We start from the raw sequence: 26,046 nt of genomic DNA, 5'->3' as shown, positions 1-26,046 counted from the left end.
AACAGGCTGAGTGCCTGGTTTTTGAGGAGGGAGGATTAAGGGGGCATTTTTGCTTTGTTTTGTATAAAATGGCTCCTGACAACTTTTAGAATATTCTGTGTGACCCTACTAAATGAACCATAAATTATTTATGAAAGAAATTTTCCCAGTTTATCTAAGTAAGACAAAATTTAATGTGCTACTGTGTTGAGAATGAAGGCCTCAAGCAGGAAATTATGTATCTAAATTTGAAGACTTTCTCCCATTTTTGTTCTGATTTGATTTATACAGTTGTCTCATTTATATTGTATAGTGTTTGCTAAATATAACACTTGTCTTTAATTACTTGGATTACTGATGGAAAGGAAGAGTTTTCTTTTCAATGTTGCACAATCACCCTCTACTCCTTTTTGTCTCAACATTCTTATTCAGATTGTTATCGTGGCAATGGCAAGAGTTACATGGGGAATCTATCCAAGACAAGATTTGGGCTAACTTGCTCCACATGGGACAAGAATATTGAAGACTTACGTAGGTGTGTACATACGAAACAGAAAGAGATGGTTCAGTGAGTCCTGAATAAATACTGCCTCCAGATGGCATCTCTTTTTCTTCTGCAGTGATTCTAAAATAGACCCTTATGCCCTGGAGCTTTAGTATCTTTTTTTTTTTTTTCTTCTTCTTCTTTTTTTTTTTTTTTTTAATTCTCTCGGTGTTTAAATATATTATGCAACATGTCTTTGTTCAGGCTAACCACTAATTGCAGGCTTTGGGATATTTCTTAGTGTTTAGTTTACTGGCCTAGTTTACCCCATCTTTGTCCTTGAAAATTTTGTTCTATGAGAGGATAGCAGCAATAAAGCAGGAAATGTTATCTCATCAATCTGATTTCATAGCTCATGCTGCTTCAAGCAGGAGGTTGGACTTGAAACCACCTAAGGTCCCTTGCAGCCTGAAACTGAATCTTGAGTCTACAATCTAATGACACTGACATCAAATGCCATTAAAGCGACTTGCAATTTCTGTTTTTTATCATTACTTTGGCTTCACATTCAAGTAGCAGAAATGGCAAGTTGCTTCAATTTATTTGTGTCGTGGTTTAACCCCAGGTGGCAACTAAGCACCACACAGCTGCTTGCTCACTCCCCCCCGGTGGGAGGGGGGAGAGAATTGGAAGGGTAAAAGTGAGAAAACATGTGAGTTGAGATAAGAACAGTTGAATAATTGAAATAAAAGTATGTAAAATAAAATAATAGTAATAACAACAACAATAATAATAATAAAAATTGTAATGAAAAGGAAGACAATGAAAGAGAGAGAGAGGAACAAAACTCAGGAAAAACAAGTGATGCAACCACTCACCACCTGCTGACCGACGCCCAGCCAGTCCCTGAGCAGCCATCACTGCCCTCGGGCCAACTCCCACCAGTTTATATACTGAGCATGACATCATATGGTATGGAATATCCCTTTGGCCAGTTTGTTTCAAGTGTCCTGGCTGTACGTCCTCCCAGCTTCTTGTGCACCTCCTTGCTGGTGGAGTATGGGAAGCTGAAAAGTCCTTGACTTAGTATAAACACTGCTTAGCAACAACTAAATCATCAGTGTGTTATCACATTACTTTCATGCTAAATCCAAAACACAGCACTATACCAGCTACTAAGAAGAAAATTAACTCTATCCCAGCCAAAACCAGGACAATTTGTTAGAGTAAAAATGAATCAACAGTAAGTACGAAAGAAGTTGTGAGTTTCCAAGACTTTTTCAGCCATGTCAGGATCCTCAGTGTTGTCTCTGCTGGTTCAGAGCAGATTAATAAACCTCAGGAGTGACAAGAACAATGACTTCCAGGTACTGCACAAAGTTAGAGATTCATCAAAAATTTTGCTGTATATGAGATATTACACACATTAGTGGCCCAGATGGAAAGAGTTTTCCCTTTGTTTTCCTTCAGTTTCTAAAGTCAATGTGATTATGTCTATGTTGTTTTGATACTTGTTCTTGAATTAGTGCTCATGATCACCACAGTAGTAGTGCCCAACATATTAGCCATTGCCCTCTGGAATTTGGCTGTCCCTGATTCCTGCTGATGACTCGATGGTCAGTCAGGTGAAGGCATGCAAGTCAGTAAGTCAGCCTTTGGGGAAGCTGTATTGCAAAAGGCAGACTTTCAGTGGCACTGTCTGGAATCACCAACTGGACTATACGTGGTTTTTCCTACACAGGGTCAGAGACAGCATACATATTCCAGTGTCCCGTCCATGTAAGGGAGCCAGAGGTTTAAGTTCGTGACTTCTGAGAGCTCTGATAAGTCTTCAATTAGCTGTGAATGAGACAGCTTGAACCAACTGGGTGCTTGATGCAATTGCATTTGTATAATCTTGAGCACAGATCAGCCTTTCTTCTCTTACTCCCACAAATTTTCCATCTGGGGACTTCTTTGGGGAGTTATTTGTCTCACTTTGGCAGTTACTCTGGTTATGGGTGTGCTAGAAGCAGCATGCATGGTTGGTTATGAACTAAAAGGGCAGTGCAGCTGTAACTTAGGCAGCCTGTATGCTTCTGTCTGACAAGCCAGAAATAAACAGCTTGCTCTGCTTCAGATTGTCACCCCAAACTTTCACCTTTAAAGTGCCTCGTGTAGGTTTGCAACTTAGGTGACCTATCACCGCAGTTTGTCTGAGCCATTCATCCCTCTCCTTGCCTGCTGCTCAGTCTTGTTATCTTTCTTGTGTTTGTCTTTCCTTTGTCTGAGATTCAGCTTTCTTTGCAGATTCAGTGCTCCCTTGTGCTAACTTAATCTGCAGGGTACCTGTGCTCTCAGAGGGGCCTGCAGATTCACTGAGGGCAACACAGATGCTTTTCTTATCAGTGTAAAGATCCCTCCTCAGGGTATCCATGGATTTTAGCTCAAGTGGGAGATCTAGAAACTTCCCAGCTGTCCGGTGGACACAGTGCTTAAAATACCAACCAGAGGAAACTTGGACCCAGATCCAGCAAATATTTGGGTCTCATCTTCCCTTTGATTTTAACCAGCCCTAAACCCTGACCTGTAGGCTTCTCAATCAGCTAATATTACAATGTGGAGCAAAACAACATTTAACCTTTGAAAATTTGGGCTATAGAATAAAGCTTTTCAGCACTTTGAATTTTTTTTTCCCTGTAGGCATATACAAATATTCAGAGAACCAGATGTTAGTAAACTGAAGAAAAACTATTGCCGCAATCCAGATGATGATTTTCATGGTCCCTGGTGTTACACAGATGATCCTCTTGTTCCCTGGGATTACTGCCCTATTTCTCGATGTGAGTACTTGGTATGCCTCAGGCATTGTCAACTGTGCAGTCCCAGTGAAGCCATGGTGTCACATGTGTATACATACCTTTCTGTTGTCACTTGTGGCAGCAGAAAATGTGTAATTCTATCAAGAATCAATTTTGCATGACTGAAAAGAAACGGACAGAAACTGCTTGTGCAATATATGAACAAGGGGTCCTTTTCCTTGACCAGCTTGGAGATTTCAAGGCTTATTTATGCAGCAGGAGCATAAAAGGGCTATTACAGATGGTCAAACATTTTCCAACAGATCTAGCTATTGAATGAGGGCTGGACGGAGACAAAGAATTGTCTAGTGGTCAGAATGCTGGCTGTGGCCTCAAGAAACCCAGGGACAGTTATCTTCTGTGCTACAAGCTTCATCGTCTCTTTATGTGATCTGTATCTGTTTGTAAAGTTAGGATAACTCACTATGTATATGCTGAAGTGTGTATGTGGTATATAGATTAGATTCTGCTTTCAGATGTTTATGGGATGATTTAACTCCTGGCAAGAATTAGGAACATTGCTCCTCCAAAGTTGCATGTTAAAATCTGAATAGCTTAAATAAACAGAATTAAAAATCCTAGGGAACTCAGTAATAAATTGACATTAAGTGGAAAAAGATTTATGCTGAAAAATGTGCAATTCACACTTATGTTCAAAATTTTTCTCTTCAATTCTTATTTCTATATCACTGCACCATCTATCCTGGGATAACATTTAAATGGTAAATCAGGCTTTTGAATACATGTCTGTGATCTCTAGAGGTTAAGAATAATGTTACATTCATTCCTGGCAGCAATCTGCTGCATTTCCTCATAGTCTGAACTGCAGCATCTCTAAGAGGTGATATTTGAAGTCTCAGGTGATATTTTGGCATCTATGTGAAGAGTAAACAAACTGCACAAAAGTTTATTTGTGTCAATGTAGATAAAGACCAACAGCTGAAGAAATATAAATTTTATTCGCTCACTCTGAGTTCATTATTTGGATCTATGAATTCCTAAGGAAATATTCACAGCAAACATTTGTAGGGTATATGGCAATGGTGAGTATTATGATTTCTGGAATCAAACTCCAGAGCTGCCATATGTCTGTTCTACAATTGTAACTCTTATGGACTAGTATTAAACTACTAGTAGCTCACTCAGGTACTGATAACCAGCTTAACCAGTACAGACAAAATGCTGGCAGTTCCCAAGTGTATTTACTTGGTGCCTTTAACTGGTATCCAAACTGCACTATATGTATATATTTATATGTATACATACATACATACATAAACACATATGCACATGTGTATATGTACACATGGAAATTTAACTGTATATAACTGTATACCTTTATATATATATATATATATATACACACATATTTGCTTAATGTTGGAAATCTAGTTGGATGAGTGTTTAAATTTTGCCTGTGCAAATTTTCAGTAGCTGCATGTGACTTCACTGAAGGCCAAAATTTTGAACCAAGTTTAAGCAACCTTGTTGTAACTGTATTTTGACTTGCACTGGATGGAAGGACCAAACCAGACTTTGGGGAACATGTTTTCATAAGGATAAGTTTTTGCTGATAGCAACATAAAAGGACCTTTGAAGTTTCAAAGTTTTTTTAAGGAAATTAGAAATTTTCGTTAAATCTGATTTGGATTTAATCACATGACTTCTTCAAGAAGAAAAATGCTTGAAACTCCTGTTGCAAAATGTTTAATTCTTATTTCATTCCATTGGAATGAAATTCTACCTTTTTGTTAATCCTTACCAAATTGCGCTTTTGCAGACTATTAAAGAAATCATTGAAGTTTAAAACTTTTTGAACTATTAAAATTAACAATATGCCATTTGCTGACTATTTTTACTCAGTTTTTAGATGTATTTTAATTTTGCATTATGGCTATCTTATGTGTCTGTCTAGGTGAAGGTGATACAACTCCTACTACAACGAGCTTGGATGGTAAGTAAGTTTGCAGATGTACTGTGCAGTGCATGTATCGTATCCTTTAAGACTAGCCATGTCTTTCCGATTGGGAAACAAGAGAAAGATCGGTTAAAGATACAAAAAACCATAAAGCTTGAGGAAAATTTCTTTTACACGAGGAAAATGTGGAATAGCTTTATTATACTATTTTATTTATTCTCACTGTCCTCTTACCAGTGGTGTGATATGGTAATAATTTTCAGTGTTTGCTTTGTAACCATGTAAATCTCTGAAAAAACTATTTAAATATATGCATTTTATATTCCCTATGAATATCTACATAGAATGACCCAGCTTCACTGGAGTAGTTTTGATGCTCTAGAAATATATTTCATTAGAGCAGGAAAGTTAATCTGTAATAAATATTGACCTTCTTGTGGTCCTTATGTGCAACTGTACAGGTTTCCTACCGCTGTTTTTAGTAAAATGTGATCTCTGGACCTGCTTTCAGATACTGCCATTCCTTGTGCCTCAACAAAACATTTGAGAGTTGTAAATGGAATCCCAACACAAACTAACGAAGGATGGGTGGTTAGTTTGACATACAGGTAACTATCACTTTGATTAGAAAGACAATATGTCTACTAGGATATTTGTTTTGGAACTGTAGAAAATGTTGACCATAATAAGAATATTTCTAGATTGCAGTTAAATTCTGTAAAAGCAGAAAATCAGCATTCCTGAAACATCAGGTGATTCCATAGTATTCACTCTGTCAGTGAAATATTTATATTTTCATTATCACTAACTTACACACATGAGCTTGTAAAGCATTCTTAGTGTTCTGCTCTTTCAATTAGCTACTGCAGAACTTTTCATAACATTGACTTAGCATCCAGCATTAAACTGTTTATTTCAGAGGCTGTTACAAAAAAAATGAGTTTCATATCAATATTTTCAATTTAACAGCAGTGCATTTAGTTGTGAAGTGTTGGATATATACCCGTGTCATATTTAGCTTTCTGCTCATATCGTTGCATGCAATTGAAATGCATTTGGTATTGATAGGGAAATCCTTTTCATTCTGTAAAACAAGACCTTAACATGTGCAGCTGGAAATGTGTATTACATTATGGCAGATCTTACTTTGCTACTGTGTAAAAGCCAGAACACAGAATTACAGTTTCCGATGTTCATTACTCTGGTTCTTAACTCATCAGCTGGAAGTGTGAATCATTAATGTATAACAGGAGATATATGTCACGCATCAGCCCCGTATCCTCTATCATTTTAAAAAAAAGTAAAAAAAAAAAAAAAGTCTTTTTTGTCTGCTGGTATAGACTGAAGTACAGCTCATTTCTATTAGCTTATGATTCATCATCTCTTTTAAAACCGTGTTGTAAATTAGGTCTTAAATGAAAAATTGGAGTAAAGGAAAAGAGAAAAAGCCTATTTTCTACGTTGCTTCATTGCTAGAGAAATTCTGGCGGTCCTTCCTATCCTTGGTAATCTTTGCATCTTATGAGCTCCAGTCAGAACTAGACCTTTCTAGAAGTGTAACAGATGATCCAGAAAGACATTTCTAGATGAACACCACTCTGTTCCTAGACTAAATAACCAGATAGGTGGGCTGAATCACTCTCTGGAAAAGTTTATCTTTCCACTATTTTTGAAGCAGCCTTGATGTCTGAGGAACTTTTAGACAGGTAAGGTGAATTACATCTGGGTGGCTAAAATTTAAATAACTAATGTTAAGGTAGTTGAACCTGGATTTTGTGCTATGCAACAAAATTCCATTAAGCAGCTGAATGCTTAAATGATTGCAGATTCTTTTATGAAAAAGGGATTCCTGGAATACTACAGCAGCAAAATATATTTTTAAGTATTACATGTGGGCATAAAGATGTAGTTTTATTTTGTATTGTTACCAAGGAAGCAAATGGAATGTTGTCTGAAACAAAATCTTAATGGCTTCAGGACTTTCTGTAAAAAATTAACTGTACACCTCAAAATGGAATTGCCATCTCTGAGTGGTAAAGGCTTAGTGATACTTAGAAACTTATATTCATATTTGGCAACCAAGGCTCACCTCTAAATGTTAAATTAATCAATGACATATTTTCTTATATATCCAATCCAAATTCTGTTATCAGGTATATTTAAATATATTTGGATGAATTTCATCTATTTCATGGAATCAGCTCTGGATTTGTGCCACATTTAAATAAGTTTAACCTTCCTATGTGTACTAGTCAATCTTCTAAAGCAGATGATGCGATCTTGTAAATTCTTTTTGATAATTAGGAATGCAAACATAATATGCAAGAACACATTTATATTCCTGATCGTGACATTTTTATAATAAAACTGGGCAGAATCTATATTTTAAGAAGAATCCAGCCTTTTGGACCAGATATTTTGTTCCTCAACCAAAATACAACTAAAAAAAAAAAAAAAAAGGAGGCAAGCATCTGTGTTTTCTGCTGTCTTTGAACTCCATATAGAGTCTGGGCTCCTTCCAGCAGTTTTTTGCAAAGCTTTGAACATTTGTGTGATTTGAATTTATAAATTGTGAGATTTTAAGCTTTTCCCAAATTGCTGACAATTCTGATTCACTTTCCACAGAGCTGCAGAAAATAAATGTGATTTTGGAGGCACAAAGAAGGAAACTAATTAATCTGCATTCCACAGTCGTCTTTATTTTTGAAAGAACTGTCATGCTTAATTGCTTTAATTTTACTTGATATATTATGCTGCAGGTTTTCTATACTCACATGTAGAATGTCATACATTGCAGATTGTTTCCAACTGAAGTATGTGGGGACAGAAATCTCATAGGGCTGGTAATCAAATAGGAACTCTCCACCTTGAGGTCAATGCTTTGAATAATACCCACATGAATAATGGCCAAATGTTGTTTACATCTGGTGGCAGTTTGGGGACTTGCTTGAATGTTTCAGTCCAGTTCTTATTACAAAGAATTAGTTTGCTTTTTTTTTTTTTTTTTTTAAATTAGGTCTTATTATAAATTCAACTTTGAAACCACTAAATGAACAAAGTAACTGAATTTCTCTTTCCTCCTGGTTTATGCATATTGGAGTAAATCTCTGCAAAGTCACGCTACTATAAGTGTTGAAACTGTAGAGCAAAGGGACAGAGACATGTTTTAGCAGGCTGTCAGTCAGCCACCTTTCACCAGCAAACATATGTGGGGAGCAAAAGTATTCTTTAAAGTTTTTGACTATGTAGAAACTAGCATTATTACTTTTTAAAATTTATTTATTTTTCTTCTTTTTCTTTTTTTTTTTTTTTCTCCCCCCCCAGGAATAAGCATATCTGTGGAGGTACTTTGATAAAGGAAGAGTGGGTTCTAACAGCAAGGCAGTGTTTCCCTTCTCGGTACAGTAGTCTGTAGCTTTGCAATATTGAAATACATCTATTTTCAGGGACTTATAAGCACAACATTTCTTCAACTTAAATGCAGCATTCTTCCCTCCTGTTTGGCTTTAGCACTGCTTTTCTGATGTAAAAGTCCTGTGGGACTTTGGTGTTTTCTGTTATTATTGTTAATCTAAAAGAGCTCAGGCTATTTTACATAGAAGTATAAATATGTTTTCCAAATGTAATGGTTAGACAATTGCGTCTTTATGAAAATAATCTTGTGCTTCTTCTTAACTGGACAGAATAAAATAGAAAACTTGGGTAAATATCAGAAAATTCAAAGGTTCATACTGTCCAAGGATCTAAATGTTTGGATAGTATTAGGAAAAAAAAATAGATTTTAGTAACAATTACAGATAAAATTATGTAGTGGCTTCAGAACAAAAACTTACATCCAAGGAGGTTGACTTTGGAATAGCAGTTGGCAGCATAAACCCATTTCTGGTGAACAGTATTAGTTAAGATCTTCTAGCATAATCATATTAATCAGAGTTTTTTGAGTTATTTTATTATACACTCACGAAAATCCTAATAAACTTTGCCTCATTTAGATACAAGGATTTGAAAGACTACAAAGCCTGGCTTGGAGTCCATAACATCAAAGGAAAGGGAGAGGAGAAGCACAGACAAGTTCTGAATATCTCCCAGTTGGTATATGGCCCCGCAGGGTCAGATTTGGTCTTACTGAAACTGAGCAGGTTAGTAGCTATTATTGCCAATTCCAGGATTTTCAACTGATGAATGAGATTCTTCCTAAATAAGATTTGCAAATTCAGTTCTCTACTTTCTCTGTTACTGCAGATGATTTCTCCATGGGGTAAGCTTCCAATTGTAAGAAATTTTACTTGATATATGCAAAAAAGTTCATCTACTTTACTCAGAAAACAGATGTTACTTCTGACAAATCATGCCTACTTTTTTTCCTGATAACCAGGTTTAGGTTTGTTGGGAGGTCAACCCGCATTTACTGATATATGGTTTTAATTTATAGAATAAGCACCAGATTGTAACTGAGATCCTTTTGTATACATGAACTTTCAAACATTCTCCATATTAGCAAAAATATATATTCAAATGAAATGCCATCATTACTTACTTTTAAGATGAAAACCCAAGTTAAATAGCATAAAAATGGTGACAGCATTTCAAGAAATCTTTTGACAGTTAACAGCTGTAGCACAAAAAATAGGTAGAAGAATCCATCATATTCTTCAAAGATGGAAAAGAAAGGAAAAGAATTGGCACAGTTTTTAATTGCTGTGGTCTATAGTAGATTTAACATCATTTTTAAGACACATTTTAGAAGGCTAAGTAAAATCCATTATATCTATTATTTGTTTTCTCTTTTCAGACCTGCCATATTGACAAATTTTGTAGAAATAATTCGATTGCCCATTTCTGGATGTACCATTCCAGAGAAGACCAGTTGCAGTGTTTATGGATGGGGATACACTGGATGTAAGAAACTATTTTTAAAAACTAAATGAATACGTTGACAGCTTACTTCCTCTTGTCATTATAGGTGAGGCTGCTGGTATTGCCTGATGCCATGGTTGTCCAACACTTTTTGTTATAAAATGCATTTTCAATTTTTTTCTAAATTTGTAAATCTTTGAGCATTTTATCTAAGATCATTTATTAGGAAATATTTACTAGTACTCCATCCTTTTTTTTGATTCAAACATTTTAAAGAGTGAACTAGAGAAAAATATTGTTCTACATGTTTAAAAAATCTGGCAAAATTGTTTTGTAGAGTTCTAACCCTTTTTTGAAAAATTCTGATTCATCTCCTTGAGCAGTCTCTTTCTGTAACCCAAAGCAGGCTTCCCTGTGGAAAAACTAATACAAAATCATGTAATCAAAGACATAATTAACATACACAAAGACAGTGAACTAAGGATGCACAGGCAGCTCTAAGTCTGGCATTTCCTAACTTTTGAGTACTTGACTTTGCAACCTTACTAATGTTTATTAAACACAGTTTTTGTGTGAAGTAAATACAAATATGTGGGAGAACAGACATTTATTTAGTCTGGTAAATACTATATCTGGCTAATTATGTGTTGATGATAAAGTTAATAGCTGCCAGTTGACAATAATTACTCCAATAATTACTGTGCTCAAATGTCATTTTGCCACAGACCCTGAGTAAGCAGCAGCAACATACTCACGCTGTCTTGGAACCAGAGCAGAAACTAGACTGTAATTCTGAGGCTCTCTTCCTTGTAACCATTACTCCGCATTTCTTTGTGGGTGGCATGTAATCTGTACCAGCCCTCTCCCAGACTGCCTTTGATGTTCCCAGCATGGCCATATTAGCCACCCTCTGGGGGGAATGGCTGTCTGGGGGACAGGGAAGTCAGGCTGGAGCATGGTGCAGCATCACAGGAAAGCTTAGCTTAAGAGAACTGATAAGGAATTTGCAATGTTATGGAGTTATATAATACAGTAAATACATAACATCTGTCATCCAAGGACTTTGTGCTGTATTTCATGCACTACTTAATATAATCCTCACAGCATCCTATTCAGGGAAGGAAGAAGTGTCATATCCATTTATTTATATTCAAGAAAGCAGGATAACAATTCAGTGAAGGGCAAGATTAGCATTTTGTTTTGATGTCTGTGCAGGGAACAGGCAGGTCCAGGCCCTTTATTTACCTTCACAGTTTGTACAGACTTGTCTTTCAATATGTAGAACAAGAGCAAGCTCCACAGGGCTCCTGCTTCCTGACCTTCACACCAATGAATGGAGATTGCACAAAGCTGTGGCTCTGCCCTTGCAGACACAAAGTCATTCAGTATATAGCTGAGAGTACAGAACCAGAAAAACTCTGCTCTGCTACAGTATTTTTCAAGTCATACATCCTTCCCTAGGCCATGGCAGGCACTGTTACACATTAATTCACATTTAAGGCAGGGAGCAAAATCCTCGCTCCACTGATGGGAGTGACAACATTCTGAAGCTCACTTTTTCTGATTTCTGTGACGTGACAGGGCAAGCTGGTGGCGGACTGTAGAGTAAACCCAGTTACCTAGCACTTTCTTCTCATACAAAAAACTTCTCCAGATATTCTTAGAGAACTGAACAGATGTGCACCAAATAAATTTCTTGCAAGTCTCATTTGTAGCGAATATAAGAATTCCAAAAGACAAATGTATAATAACAGTGAAGCTGGACAAAAATGTGAGTACTGGAGAGAAAGTACAATAACTGAAGTTACATGAGTACATTTATCCAGACTCCATCTTCAATTTTTTTTTTTTTTTTTTTTTTTTTTCCCTAAAATAGAATAAAGTTCTCATTCTCTTTTTCAATCCTAGTAATTAACTATGATGGCCTTCTCCGGGTAGCAAACCTGTTTATTTTGGGAAATGAGAAATGTAACCAATATCTCAAAGGGAAGATCACTGTGAATGAGTCAGAAATCTGTGCTGTGGCTGAAACCATCGGTGCTGGGCCTTGTGAGGTAAATATTACATTTCCTAATACGTTCTTAGTAGCCATCAACCGTGCTATTTCTTTCCCAGAAATAATTTACTAGAGGTTTTTATAATTATTCTCTCTGCATTAAACGTGTACACAAAAAATTATTTTAATCTTTTGCCTTGGAAAATGACTTGTTTCTAGTCATCAATTTTCTGCCAGAGTGCAGGAAGATGTTCCTGTTCTTCAGTTAAATATACTGATGTGACTAAGCACTTTTCTAGACTGAGATAAATTTGTGTTCTGTATAATAAGGGCTAAAAGTGAACTGTGTGCTAAAAACAGCAATGTATTTTTATTGAGTAGAATGCAAAGGCTGGAGCAAATTTAACTACTTAGATGAGGACTTGCATGCAAAATACAGAGTCACTGCTCAACAAAGTTGATAAAGTTATGAAAGAAGGAGAAAGATTCAAAAATGTCCTGACGTTCAGCATTAATCAGAAGGCTGGAGCATTCGGTCTCCCTAATCAAACCTGAACAACTCATCAGCGAGGACAGGAGAACTACTTCAGTGAAACTGTAGTTTGATACAGTTGTTTTGCTTGGGTCTAGTTTTTATGATGGAGAAAAGACATCTGAGGAGAACTGCTGTGGATCATTTATTGCAGGAAGATATAATTTTTTGTGTGGAAAATCTGCCTTATGAGATGATGTCTAGAAGGAGGGCGGTCATGAGTATTACTATGAATTTAATATGTTGAGTAGAATAGATGATTTCCTAATAATGTTAACAGAACAGTGACATTTTCCCTACCTGGGGGTATTACCAAACCATGGGGAAATGAGGTCTTCATCAGGCTGAGGCCTCTTCCATTTAATATTAATATTCTAAAGGATCATTTTGTTATTACAAAGTATTTTCTTCAAAATCAAATATTTAATTAATAAATGAGCTCTTAGACACGTCAAGTCTTATAAATGAAACATCTGCATGGAAGTCTGCTGGGGATCCTGCACTTTGTTTTCCCCTGCAAGAAAAAAATGGACTGAATTAATATTAGCAATCAGTCTTAATCACTGCATTATTTCCTGCTCCCTGAGTTTCTCTTTGAAGCTATTTTCTTCAGCAGAGAACAGGCAGAGAAACAAAATCAGATTGGCAGGTGAAACTCCACTCCTGAAAGTGTTTTATGAGCAGCTCTGATGGTACTGACATAGTTCATTGTTCATGTGGGAACTAATCTGCTCTCAGTCAGAAAAAAAAGCCCAAACCAAACAAAGGTCAAGCATTGTTGTTTCTCTGGTGATCCGGAGAGAATACAATGTTAATTGTCAGCTTTTATTTTTTGAAACAATGTCTCACTATCCAATATGAACATCTACTGTCTAGTTTTGCAGCTAGTTTGCTAGGTTCGGTGTATTTTGCCTGGGTAAAAACTGCAGTATCTATGTTCAAGTCCCAAATCTATATGAACATACTAAATTACCATTTCAATCTAATTTAGACTGGATATATTTTAGTACTAAATATGACCCCGATCTGAGCTGGTCATACTCCAAATTTTCACTGAATGCATGTACTGGTGCATAGATGTCTCATTCACTCAGAATAATGAAAAATAGTATTTTAAGAAGTTATGTCTCAAAATTATGTCTACAAAATATTACCTTTTATTATGTTTGGGATTTCCCCCACCCCCCTCCCCCCCTGCCTATTAGTACACATAGATTCTCATCCTGGAGCCTTGCAACATGGTTGACTGACAGGAGGATATTAACCTGGCTCTCTCAGTAGTATTTGATGCGAAGCTGGTTATCACAGCAAAGATGTTTATCAGTCAACTCACTTTCTGCTCATCTGATTTATATGCACATAAACAAATATTATGCTTGCAGGTAGCTGAAAGAGGAGAGTGAGATCTGGTAGTCTGAAGTCACCAGAATCACATGTAAAGATGGATCATAAGGTTTAATTTGCATAGGAAGAAACCAAAGGTCAAAGGCCAACCGTAACGTTGGTTCGCATAAGTTCTGGTTGTGAAAAACATTGCAGGCTGTTTTTTGTCCTATGGCAAGAACAACTCTGCTGCCTATTCATTGAGCTAGGTCACCCCCAAAAGAAACCAGTGAGTAGGAGACAGGTGGGAGCTGTGTCTTGAAGCATTTTGAGAAGTGACATTCTTTATGTTTATTTTTTCCTAGCGAGATTATGGTGGTCCCTTGGTTTGTGAACAAAACAGGCTGAAGATAGTAGTTGGTGTCATTGTTCCTGGCCGCGGATGTGCCATTCGAAATCGTCCTGGGATTTTTGTTCGGGTCTCATATTACTCCCGGTGGATACACAAGATTATGATGACCTACAGAAAACCCTGAAAAACTCAACAACTTCCATTCAAAGAAAGATTTTGGACAACATGGAATTAATGTGTAACATAAAGATCAAAAATTTTTTAACTACTTGATAGTCAAGTTTGTTGAGCTTCCTTTAATATTTATGCGTGTTTTTAGTGTTTTTGTCTATCAGTGTTTTATAAATGTTGAAGTGACTTACAGTATATGCAAGTATGGTGACATATCTCCTGAAGATACTTGAATGGGTAAACAATTTTGCAAAGATATTATTGCTGGATGATAAATGGTTTTGTAGAAATAGATCAGATGACCTTTTTTATGCTGCTCTTCAGATTATCTTAGAAGGAGAAACAAATTATAATTTTATTTAACACATCTTATTCTTTCTATGAGCCATATATTTCTCTTCATATATGACAAAAGACCTACTGAGAGATATATGCATATGTCAAGGACAGCATACATGATCGTATTTCTCTTCCCCACTTATAAGAGGTCAGAAATTTCAATATTTCATTTAAAAAAAACAAACTCTTTAGAAATTAATCTTTTCGTTATTGATGGACTTTGGCAAGCCTGCGATAAGCAGAGTTCTCAGAGAAGTCAGTATCACTTCCTTTTACACAGTGGTTATAGACTCCAGTTCTGCACTTGGTCCCTTCAGTGTGTACGTGGTCCCCTAACATATCTCAAAAACCTTTTTGGATGAGGGAAGAGCCACAGAAGTGGATTGATTAGTAAACTATTGATCATTTGTTTAAAGTTAGTCCCAGAAATAACTGTGAAAAATTTCATTTCATACAGTTTGAAATATTAATCCTGTTTAGCTACTGGCAGGCTTTGACCATTAAAAGACATTTCAGTCAAATGCCCAAATCTTTCTCGGCAGAAAAGTGTTAAAAATTCAGTTGATTCTAGTTATTTCATGAAAGTAACTGTATTTACAGCAGGAAAAAAAAAGATTTGAATCTGGCACCTGGCTGAGAGACTTAATACTGGGAAAAGTAAGTTATACATTAATAGTCTTTTCAGAGACTTGAGATCTTTAATAAAAACTTACCTAGATTTGGACAAAATTATATCCTTTGTATAATTCCTTTCAGGGTAATAAAATTATTGCAGAGATTGATATGGTCTTGTATGTAATATGGAAAATATCACTAATAGTTTGGCAGTTTGTTTCCTGCCTGTATGTAGAACCACCATTTTCCTTTATGTTGATGGGGAAAGGGAACAAATAATCAGCACCTATGAAAAGCGCTTGTTCTCCTTTAGGCATTTAGTTGTAAGGCTGGAAGTATTATACAAATATGTTGTTATAGGTGGCAGCAATTACCCTGTAATTTCTGGAAAATTGATACAACATATATCCAATTGTTAGTTTTACTACTGTACCTGTAATCACATAAGTAACTGCACTGTTACTTCACTTGTGACTATGTAATTGTATATGTTTCCAGTAACAAATTGTATGGTATGTGTATCATATCTCACTGCATAGCCACTAAGCTGACATCATGGTGTAGACATATAAAAGGACATTTCATTCAGAAGACACAGGGTTGAATTCTGCCCTGGCAGAAAGTAACCACTTCAGGGGAGCTGTCTTGTGAGGCAGCCCTCATGCTGACTCACCAAATTATTTTCTTCAGCAGTGCACTTTGACTTCAGTGGGACTCAAATATGCTTACATCTCCTGGTGAACTGGGATGAGTTTCAGCCCATGCTTAAGTGGCTTGGCCTGCTGAGATTTGTGTCAAGCATCCCACAGATTCTACTGGCACATAAGAAGTCTTTCAGCAAGCGGAGCTTCTGAAATTCCTCCTGATGTAAATAGTCTCTTTGGACAAGATGCAATTTCTCTGTACAGCAGATCTGGGGTTGTGGATGCTACGCAGTCTGTCTGGCTCTATTCTGGCTGCCTCTGAAGGCTTTATGCTCCTTTTGGGCTCTCTTACTCACCAGGCCTAAAGAGGGCAGGATTTAGCCTGATGTATTTACAGTTAATTATTGCCATGTATGTGAAGAGTGTATTCTTACTAAGTATATACTGACCGTATCTTATTGAAAGGATTAACTTTTTAAGACAGACTTTTGAAAAACTCCGAGTGAGTTTTGTTTTCAGTCACAAGTAGAATGTGGATGAAATATATAATTCCATGTTCACTCTTTGTATTTTAAGAATTGTTATGTGCTCACTGTATTATATTTGCAGGCATTTTGTTATGTCTATCTAAAAAAATCAAATCCTAAAATATTTTAGTTATACGCTTCTGCTGTGCAGAAGACTGTGATTTTTATATATATATATACACATATATATATATATGATAAAAATACTGTTTTTTGTTAGACAACGTGTAAGGATTTTTACCTGTTTGTTCTGGGCAGCGCCTCAGTAAAATAAATTGTGCAGAGTTGATGCTCCAGAACTTAACATGTTTGTATGCACTTGCTTATCAGGTGCTCTTGCTCTCCCTATCTCAGTATGGGGGGCATGTGAGACTCTGAAGAGCAAGGGAAGAGAAGATTAATGATATGTGGCAATGAATTTGTACTTCATTTATTCCTGTGAATATTTCTTGTTGGTACCAATGGTACTGTACCAGGCAACTGTTATAACTACAGGATTCTCTTAAGAAAGGACACTCTATAGATATTTTTTCACTGTTCTAACATTTTTCTCTCTGTAATAACAAGGGAACCTGATCTAGTGCCCATCTAAATTGTTGGAAAGCCTCTTACTAACTTCAGTGAGGTCTGGACTTTACTTCGTAGATGTGATTTTATTCATATTAGAATTAAAGGGTATAGAACTTAAATTCTTATCTAAGGACATTCTTAAACTCCATTGAACTTCATCTTCATTCTCCTTGCTCTAAATAATCCTTGGTCTCTTCAAAGTGTAATAACTGGATATAAAATTTTGGAATTAAAACCTAAGAGCCGATTTTGTGCTACTGAAGTTAGTTTGACTTAATTACTGATTTTCTTTGGGCATTGGAACTGGCTGACACTTCTTCCTTTCATTAATGAAAACATTTGTCCCTTAAAAAAGCTTTTTTCCCTATCTCTCTTTCTCTCATAAACCTCATGACCCTCAGAGAAACTGTAGCTCTCATTGGGAATGTACTGGTCTAGATTTTTGCTGCTACTGCTGAAATCTTCTTCTCTAGTTTAAGATTAAAATTCTCTGAGGCATTCTGCAAACCCTTGCTGCAGGTAATGCCAATGTACTTGACAGAGCTACTCACTTGAGTTAGAGCTTTTCAGACGAGGGTCCAAATATATCTCTGAGGGTCAAAATCTACTCAGGCAAAATGTCCCTTGAAATCAGTGAATGTGATTGCCAAAAGAGCAGGGGCTGAAAGTTGCTCAGTGCTTTTCCCTATGGCCGTGCACTGAACTACATGCATCCTTGTACACTGAAAAGCACACAGATTCCCAACTCCATGGCAGCTGCAACAGGAGGTAAGGCTTTATTGCTGTCCTTCTGGAAGGCTGGTTGTAAACTAGTTGACCCCCATGGAACCTGTATGAAACCTAATGGATTGGTTGTTTAGCCTTGTTTCCTTAGCAATTATTTTCTTCCTCCCTCACGTGCACTGGTATATTATTGTTTTATGAATGTTGGGGCTGCTGGCAGGAACTAACATGGCTTTTCACCCTGAAATTTTACAGTGTTCCTTTTTAAACATACTCTTGGGCATTTATGTATGGTGTTTCCCTGCCTGGGATCTAACTTCAGGGAGCTGCCTGTGGAATTCAGTATATGATAAAAGTATTTTTTCATATTTAAGTGGGAAAAATAACGCTCCCATTAAATACAACTAGCTGAATGCCTAATGAAAAGGGAACACTGTGGTTATAACTTGTATTACAAATCTTCTGTAATTAACGGCATCTTCATTAGTTAATAAAGTTGGTATTTTTGTAACCTTGTTTACTCTTATTATTCTTAATAAAGTATTTTCTAAAAAACAACAGCTTAATTAGCGTTATATTTCTTATTTAAAGAAGAAGGTTTGGCACCCCATTGCTAGGCTCCCAATTCTAATTTCAGTGAGGGATTTTAGTGTGCAGAGAAAGGAGGACTTGTACTTTAAAGATCTTCATGTGTCCAATAGCAGAGTTGCACATAAAATGAAAGATACAACCAAATCCATGCCATGATCCTGCTGAGCCTCCCTGAGAGATTCCTGATGGAATTCTGCACTGAGAATGGCCTAAGCATATTACGAAGAGAGTATATTTGCAGTGGAAAGGGTGTGCTTAACCTAAACATGAATATTTGCCAAGCGGTTTGTAGTTCCTTGCAATTTCCGTATGAGAGGCTTAGAATTTTAAATACTTCTTTTACTATACTTTACACTTCAGGAAAGGGCTCCTCTCACTCTGTCACTTAGTACTACTGGTGGTACATACGATGATGCAAAGGAGACCAATAACTTGGACAGAGCTAGGTGTTGCTGCTGCACTTAATATCAAACCCAGCCAACAGCAATAGCTAGCAAAAGAGGAAACAAGCAACACCCTTCCTAGCCCCCCCAGATTAGTGTCTCTGTCCAGCCGCGTACTGCCAAGCTCCTACAGCATCATGGCATCTTGGTTTGGTAAGTTCAAATACAGGACAGTAAGTTCATTCATTACTTCTTTTTCATTATCCAGACGAAATTTCAAAGTTCTAAGCATTGCTGGTTTCACGGAATTTTTGATGATTTAAACATATATTTGCTAACAGCTCCAGCTATATCAACAGTGAATCATTCTTCAAATAAACTCACGTGCAGACTATTTGAAGCCTGATTCTGAATGTTCCATGGTAAACATTACTTTCTTTTTGTTTGCACTCCAAAAAGGAGATTTCCTAATTGATTCATAAAATCAGTGGATTTTATCAGGAACTCCTGAAATCAATGGGAGACTTGCCAATAACTTCAACCATGCAGGAATGCTTCCAAAGTTATAAAAATCTAGAAATAGTCCATATGTCAAAACCGTATCTTGCTATAGTTTTACATTCAAAGTGTTAAGGATGTTCAGGTGACCTCTCTACCTCCTGGAAGCCATGAGAATTAACTACTTGTACAGCAGTTTGCACAACAAAGATCTACAAAGGGATATTGCCTTCATACTACATTCTGTTATGGCTTTATCTTTTGTAGTTGCAAGAACCCTATAATCTGCAGATGATAAATGATGAAAACCCACACTGATGCTCAGTACTTGCTTTCTGCTCTTTGTTATTTAACAAGGCTCATGTAAACAGAGCAGGCCATTTAGTAGAGTTCAGTTGTGTATCTACTCTGCCTTCAAAAGCACCGATTTCTGGACAGCTATGTTCCAATAAAAACCACATGCAATAAATAGGAAAGAAAACAGCTGGGAAGAAAAAGGCAAACCATAAAAAAGTTAATATCAAAGTAAGCCCTAAAATGAACAGATAATTTTTTTTTTCATGTTGTCTCAGTTTTTATAACATAGGATATATGGTGTGAAAAGCTGCAATAGAATAGCTTAATAGCCTTAGCTTTCCTAAAGCTGCTTCACTTTGGTTCAGAACACTTGGGAAGGTGCAATGACTTCTCCATATGGTCACAGAGGATGAAGTGAAAGTTGTGTTTCTGTGTCTGAGGGCCTGATTCTACTTGCATTGAAATCACTGTCAAAACTCCATCTAGGGCTAACGGGTAGGTCCTAAATCCTCCTTCTGAACCCCTTGGACCTTGTCACGGGGCTGTTTCAGATCCTGACTTAGTCAACCACTCAGGGCATGTTCTAGTCTGGTACTGGGTGGCAGAGGAGAACAGCGTATGTTTTACTTCAAACCTGGGTATCAAAGTTCCACTGCAGACTATCAACTTTGGGCAGTCAGAGTCTAATTGAATATAAGGATTGGATGATTTTCTTACTATTCAAATATTTTTTGTTATAATAGTTATAATAATAATAATTAAAAAACCATGATGGATGCAGTTACTATTAATGTAGTTTTTATACACATAATAATACATTCCTTAGGGAATTCCTTAGGGAAAAACTCCCCGCTTGAGCAAAAAAACTATACCACTTCAGAGCCTAAGAGCTGTTGGCATTTGCTTGAGAAAGCTCAAGTTGTGTCTGTTTAAGCTAGTTTTGTCCTCGATTGGGTTATTTGATATATTCTACTAGGAGAAAAAATATATACAGGAGAGTGCAATTCATAGCAATTTTTTAAAAATAAGGCAGGAAATATGGCATTAGCAGCACACATTGGATTAGATGAGGCTAGTGTAAAACACAAACAAGGATATAGTCCTTCTGTCCACTTGAGAGAAGTTTTACCTCAAGTAATATGTGAGTTTATGGTATTTAATTTAGTTCAGATTATACTAAATGAAATTTTTCCAGATGGTTTTCTTTCCCTGAGGATTAATGTCAGCATGATGCACAGACTGAGCAAATATGCATTTACATCAACATTGCTATTACAAACCATGTCAACAATAGTCTCATGTCTTGGGCATAAATATGCCATCTGCTGTTCAGCCTTGTGTTTAACAGTACTGTAACTTCACATAGCAGTTACAAAACTACCATCACATAGTTTCTTCTCTCTTTTTTTTTTTTTTTTTAATTAAATGAAAGCTCAGAAAATTTGCTGTTCAGAGCAACATAAGTTGTGGAAGCTTTGCATTAAGCATCCACTTGAAAGCCTCTGTTTTTCATTGCTGTACATCCTCACGATGCAGCTGAGTCCCAATTATTGCCTGATCCCTCCGTTCTTTGAAGTCTATGTTTCTGTTGGCAAAAAGTCCCCACGTCACCTTAATTTTTCCTGTTGAACATATTGAGAATATGTCTCTAAGAATACCTGTAGGAGGTGAAAACTCATTGCAGTCCTGAAATACACAGATACCAACCTTCAACTATCCACACTGATGTTCCCAGCTTGCCATCAAGTACATTAACACAGGGGAAGGAATATGCTAGTGGGCTAGATGCCTTCTACACATCCCACATCAGTGAGGTTTGGCCATCCCTGGGAAGGTGCTCCACAGCCCTCTGTACCGAATTGTCCATACATAGCCAGAGGCTTGATGTCACCAAGCACTAAAGCACACAAATTACACATGGATGCACAAACAAATGCGTGCCACACCCACACAAATGCACACAGTACCGTTACAATGGTATCTAGCTGACTAATTCAGAACTTCTTGGTCTACACAGATACTTCAGGAAAAGGGTTATAACCTGGGATTTCCCCTGTCCCCCAGAGCTGTGCTAACTGAAGTGCCTTTGTATAGGAACAGGACAACCTGAAAAGAAAGGTCTTCCCACCAGGAGCACTTATTTCAGTTTGCCTAATAACCAAGAATAACCAGGGGAAGCTTACTGGTGACAGCCAGGAATATGAATTTTTCACATCCTGAATTTGCACATTTGTGATGGCATAATTCTGTAGTGTAAGCCTGAATTGTGAGAAAAAGTCTTATGTGCCTCAGCTCCTTCGCTCATGCTCTGGATTTGCTGGATCCAAACCAATCCAATTGGTTCTGCAGCGACAGCGTGTTTCCATATGTCTTTGTGTGTGTGCTTGTTAATGTGTGCGTATACACATGTATCTATTCTGCCTGAAGCAATGTAGAAGCTCTGGCATTGATGTTTATTGTCCTGGAAAGAGACAAGTAGACCTGATCGGTGTTCAGCCAGCTGTGTACTGGTTTGGACCCATCAGTAAAACTATAATCTGAATGTGAAGGCCCCAAAAGTCTGGAATTAAAAAGCTCAGCCTTGGCTCTTAAGATGCTCAAACGCTCTAGGGAATCAATATTAATCATTTGCATCTACGCTGCTAATTGAAATGGTGCACAGGCCTTTGGAGACCCTTCTGGATGGTTTTTTTTCCTTTTATTCCACTTTAATTTTGTTAGGTATCACCAGAGACTGGCCTTAATGGTAAAGCTGTCTTAAAACCAAATATTTTTCCTGTAGAAACTTGCTTCCTTACTGGAGCTGTTTCTGGGCTGTTATCTTAGTTAATTTGGTTAGGAGTCTCTTCTAAAGTTCTGGATGGGTTTTCCAGGCTGACTTCTTACTTTACCTGCAGAGAGGATGGGCTGTATTTGTGAGCATGGTGTTCTTTAATCCCCTCTGATGCCACTTAGTGTTAACAACATTTTAGTTCATATAACTCCCTAACACTAATCCCTGAGTATTAATTCCTTTAACTTTCTACTGAAGTTTTTTATTTAGCCCTACCTTCCTGCCTGGTTTATGGTTTTACACATGCTTGTGTTAAAAAAAAATAAAAATAAGGCTTTTCAGTTGTGTTTAGCTGGCCTTTGCATTAAAGCTACTAAATTTTCTTATTGGCACTTTTTCCCATCATGACATGCAGATCTTACCAACTCAGTCTGCAGGAACATGTCAGCTTTACTGGTATGTTTGACAGAGACCAGGCTGGTTTCCAACTGAAATCCATTTGTTTTTCCTCCAGTGTGCTTGCTTACCTCCCCAGGCTCCTGCTCTGTGCAGCTTCCTCCAAAGAGGTATTTCCCTGCCTATTTGGGTATGAATTGTGCATTCCCTTTCAAAATTGGCAGCAGACTTTCCTGTCTTTCCCACTCCACGCTGGGGGAGGACGGACTTTTCTTCCCATTTCCCTGACAAATTCTTCAGGAGCATGTAATGCTCCTTACCTTTAAAGCATTTTCTAACTAAATGCAGGAAGGAATCTGTGAAGCTGATGTGAGCTCGGGCAGCCAAAACTTACAGGAAGACTCCTCACTTGGGCATAAACCGAAAGTTTTGGATGTGCTTCCTTTTTAAATATTTAAATATAGTCTTGGCATTCCCATACTCCTCTGAATGGTTATTTCAGACACTTAAGAAAAGTTTGTGAATTCCTGTCTTGGATTGGATGTGGCGAGGCAGTGGTGTTTGCACAGGCTGCAGCACAGTGTGATCCAAGGGACTCCTCAACATTGCTGACAGACAAGGACTCCAATTCTTTTTCTTCTCTACTGGGTTTTCTTGCTTATTTTCTTGTTTGTCTTGTTTGTTTGTTTGGTACTTTATTATTCTATTCTAATGCTGACAGGAAGAAAATAAACAGGGAAGAGTAGGGCTGGTGCAAGTGATGCGTTTGAACTGTCCGCTGGGTAAGATTTATGGTCTGCTAAGGACAGCTTTTTGGAATGTTCTTCACTCCTCTCTTGACAGTTTTCTTGGCCTCCTTAGCTGTCTGAAGACACTTCTCTTTCTCTGTTTGGAAAGTGCTTTCCTCATTATCTTCTCTGTAAGGGTGGAAGTGATGAAGTAATATTGTCTCTCTTCCCCCTTCCCCCCCACTCCACACTACTGTGTATGTCCCTCAGCGCAGATTCAGCAGCAGTACTGAGCACTTCACTGCAGGGCGTTTTCCTTCTGCAAAATATAGAGCAAAGGGCTACCTGGGCACACATACGGTGAAGAACAGAATATAGCAAATGCACTGAGAGGAGTGGCATTTCTATAATATTTGCCTTACTCTCTCCAGAGGCCATGCCTGTAAAGACAGAGCTCTGCAGTCTGTGAGAGAGCAGAAAAAGAAAACTCACTCTGGAAAAGAGAAAAACTGTTAGAAAAGACTGTGCTTATACAGTAGGTTTTAGATTGCTCATCAAGATGGGCTACTGTCTGCACATGAGTAGTGAATTGATGCCTGGCTTGAAATAGAGAAGTTCTGTAGAGACAAATGAAAAGGTTAGGGGCTACCCTCAGGGAATTTTAGGTGTGAGAAAGCAGGGCAATAATTTTAGGTTCCAACCCACAAGAATGGCCACTGGGGAGCTTAGGAAACACACAGCTTTGGACCACAGCTCGTGACCCCTGTTGTTGTCAGGTCTTTTTCAATGGAAGATCAACCTATGAGAACAAATTCAACTTCAAGGGAGAAATTTCAGCAAGCTCTACTGAAATCACTCAGCAGCATGCCACTGACTTCCCTGAGATCAGCCCTTTGCACATGGAGCTGGTTTGGTTTGGTTTGTTTTTATTGCCTGCTATGGGCAGATTGAAAAAGCGGCCTGAACCAGTTTATGTCTGTATCTGAATTTAGTCAGTCTTTTGACTCCAACTTAGGAGATGAAGATCAAAGGAAGAAAAGTTTTTTTAAAAAATGTTCTCTTTCAGGCCACATCCTTCCTATTATTTTCCCAATTTCACACATTCATTAAGAAGGGAAATGTACTGCATACTGTAAACACACCAACCCCTCCAAATGAAAACATATAGCGATTTCATTCAGAAATACTCCTTTTAAGGCACAGAGTCTATAAAAACCACACCAAGAGAACACTGTACTCTGTGGTCATTTGTTAGTAAAGCTGACAGGAAATCAAAACTGAAAGGATTCTTCTGTAACTGCTAACTTGCTGTAATGGAAGCCAGGGGAAATATATTTATCTGTTTACTTGACTAAGAAGAAAGAAACCAAAACATATTTTCTTCCAATAGCAGAGGGAGTTACTAGTCATTTGTGTGCTAGACTTCCCTCCAGGCCTTTCCTAATGTTTTGTCTTACATTCAAAACAAATAAAATATCGGCTCTTAGGAAAAGAAAATATTTCATAGAGTATAGAAACTAAAAAGATCTTTAAGTGCCTAACATTTCACCTTTACAGCCTTAAGGATATTGTCCAGTACTTCACGTTATTGAGAACTATCTTCGTAGATGATATTTGCACAATAGACATTGCATGCCTGTGATCTGGCACAAAACTGCAGCCGCAAAGATGGACAGCCCCTTTAGAGGTATGACTCACTAGGCTTGGTTTTTCCTCCAAAATTAATTTTTATTCCATTGAAATAAATAACATGAACTAGAATGGATCTGATTACAGGAGGTTCTGTCACCTTAATTAGGACTTATTGTAACAGGTGCTAGGTCAGTTGAATCATATAGGATGGAGGCTACTACTGATGTGATACTAAATGTGATCTCTATAGTTAGGATCTCTGTAAGAAACAGTTACATAATGATGTGAAGAATAAAAATAGTCTGAAATATGCCCAGGTCAAGCTCAACAGTGGATTTTGTCTTTGCTGCATTGCTCTGATGATACTGAGCTGTCATAAATTTCTTCAATTCCTGTATTTGCAGCAGTTTTGCACAGCCATGTAGCAGTCAAAACCAGCTGGCAAATCTTGTCAAAGATATTTCATTTGATTAATTCTTCTGTCTGGGCAGATGCAGTGCAGTCTGTCAAACCATGAAAATAAAAAAAAATCGGTTCCTAGAGACTGTTAGCTGGGTAAAGATTTGGTAGCTGGAAGAGGGCAAGAATCAAGAGTGGATATTTTTCTAACAGGATATCTTTGATGTGAATCTTAACATAACTGCTTTTAGGGAAGTTGCATGAGAGAAAGCAGTCAGTTTATAGTGTACAAGATAGCTGAACCAGATAACTGACATATTAGGTTTTGTCCAATTTTTAAAAATTCCACAGCAGGAACCATCATACTTGTAGCAAGAGTTGAATCTGTATATGCTATCATGATGCCGTGGTTCATGCTTTCCAAATTCTGAATGTACCTATAGAAATTCAGCCAGAATAGCCAGACTGCCACTTCTGAC

At 37.4% G+C, this 26,046-nt stretch overlaps 1 protein-coding gene across 1 annotated transcript in view; it reads left to right on the top strand.

Moving 5' to 3' along the window:
• The window catches only part of HGF (hepatocyte growth factor), a gene marked incomplete at both ends in the record, with an annotated part of 56,968 nt that extends 42,503 nt beyond the window's left edge, over window positions 1–14,465 (top strand). Inside the window, 9 exons of the mRNA XM_082308475.1 lie at window positions 412–514; window positions 3,146–3,285; window positions 5,219–5,257; window positions 5,733–5,829; window positions 8,546–8,620; window positions 9,214–9,360; window positions 10,014–10,120; window positions 11,987–12,132; window positions 14,295–14,465. Of these exons, the coding sequence (XP_082164601.1) occupies window positions 412–514; window positions 3,146–3,285; window positions 5,219–5,257; window positions 5,733–5,829; window positions 8,546–8,620; window positions 9,214–9,360; window positions 10,014–10,120; window positions 11,987–12,132; window positions 14,295–14,465 (1,025 nt within the window). The remainder of the gene's footprint in view (window positions 1–411; window positions 515–3,145; window positions 3,286–5,218; window positions 5,258–5,732; window positions 5,830–8,545; window positions 8,621–9,213; window positions 9,361–10,013; window positions 10,121–11,986; window positions 12,133–14,294) is intronic.
• Window positions 14,466–26,046: the final 11,581 nt, after the last annotated feature.

This window comes from Platalea leucorodia (assembly GCF_965183815.1).
Source record: "Platalea leucorodia genome assembly, chromosome: 4".
Taxonomy (NCBI): Eukaryota; Metazoa; Chordata; class Aves; order Pelecaniformes; family Threskiornithidae; genus Platalea; species Platalea leucorodia.
Note: the sequence above shows the minus strand (reverse complement) of the source record. Positions and strands in the feature narration are given on the sequence as shown.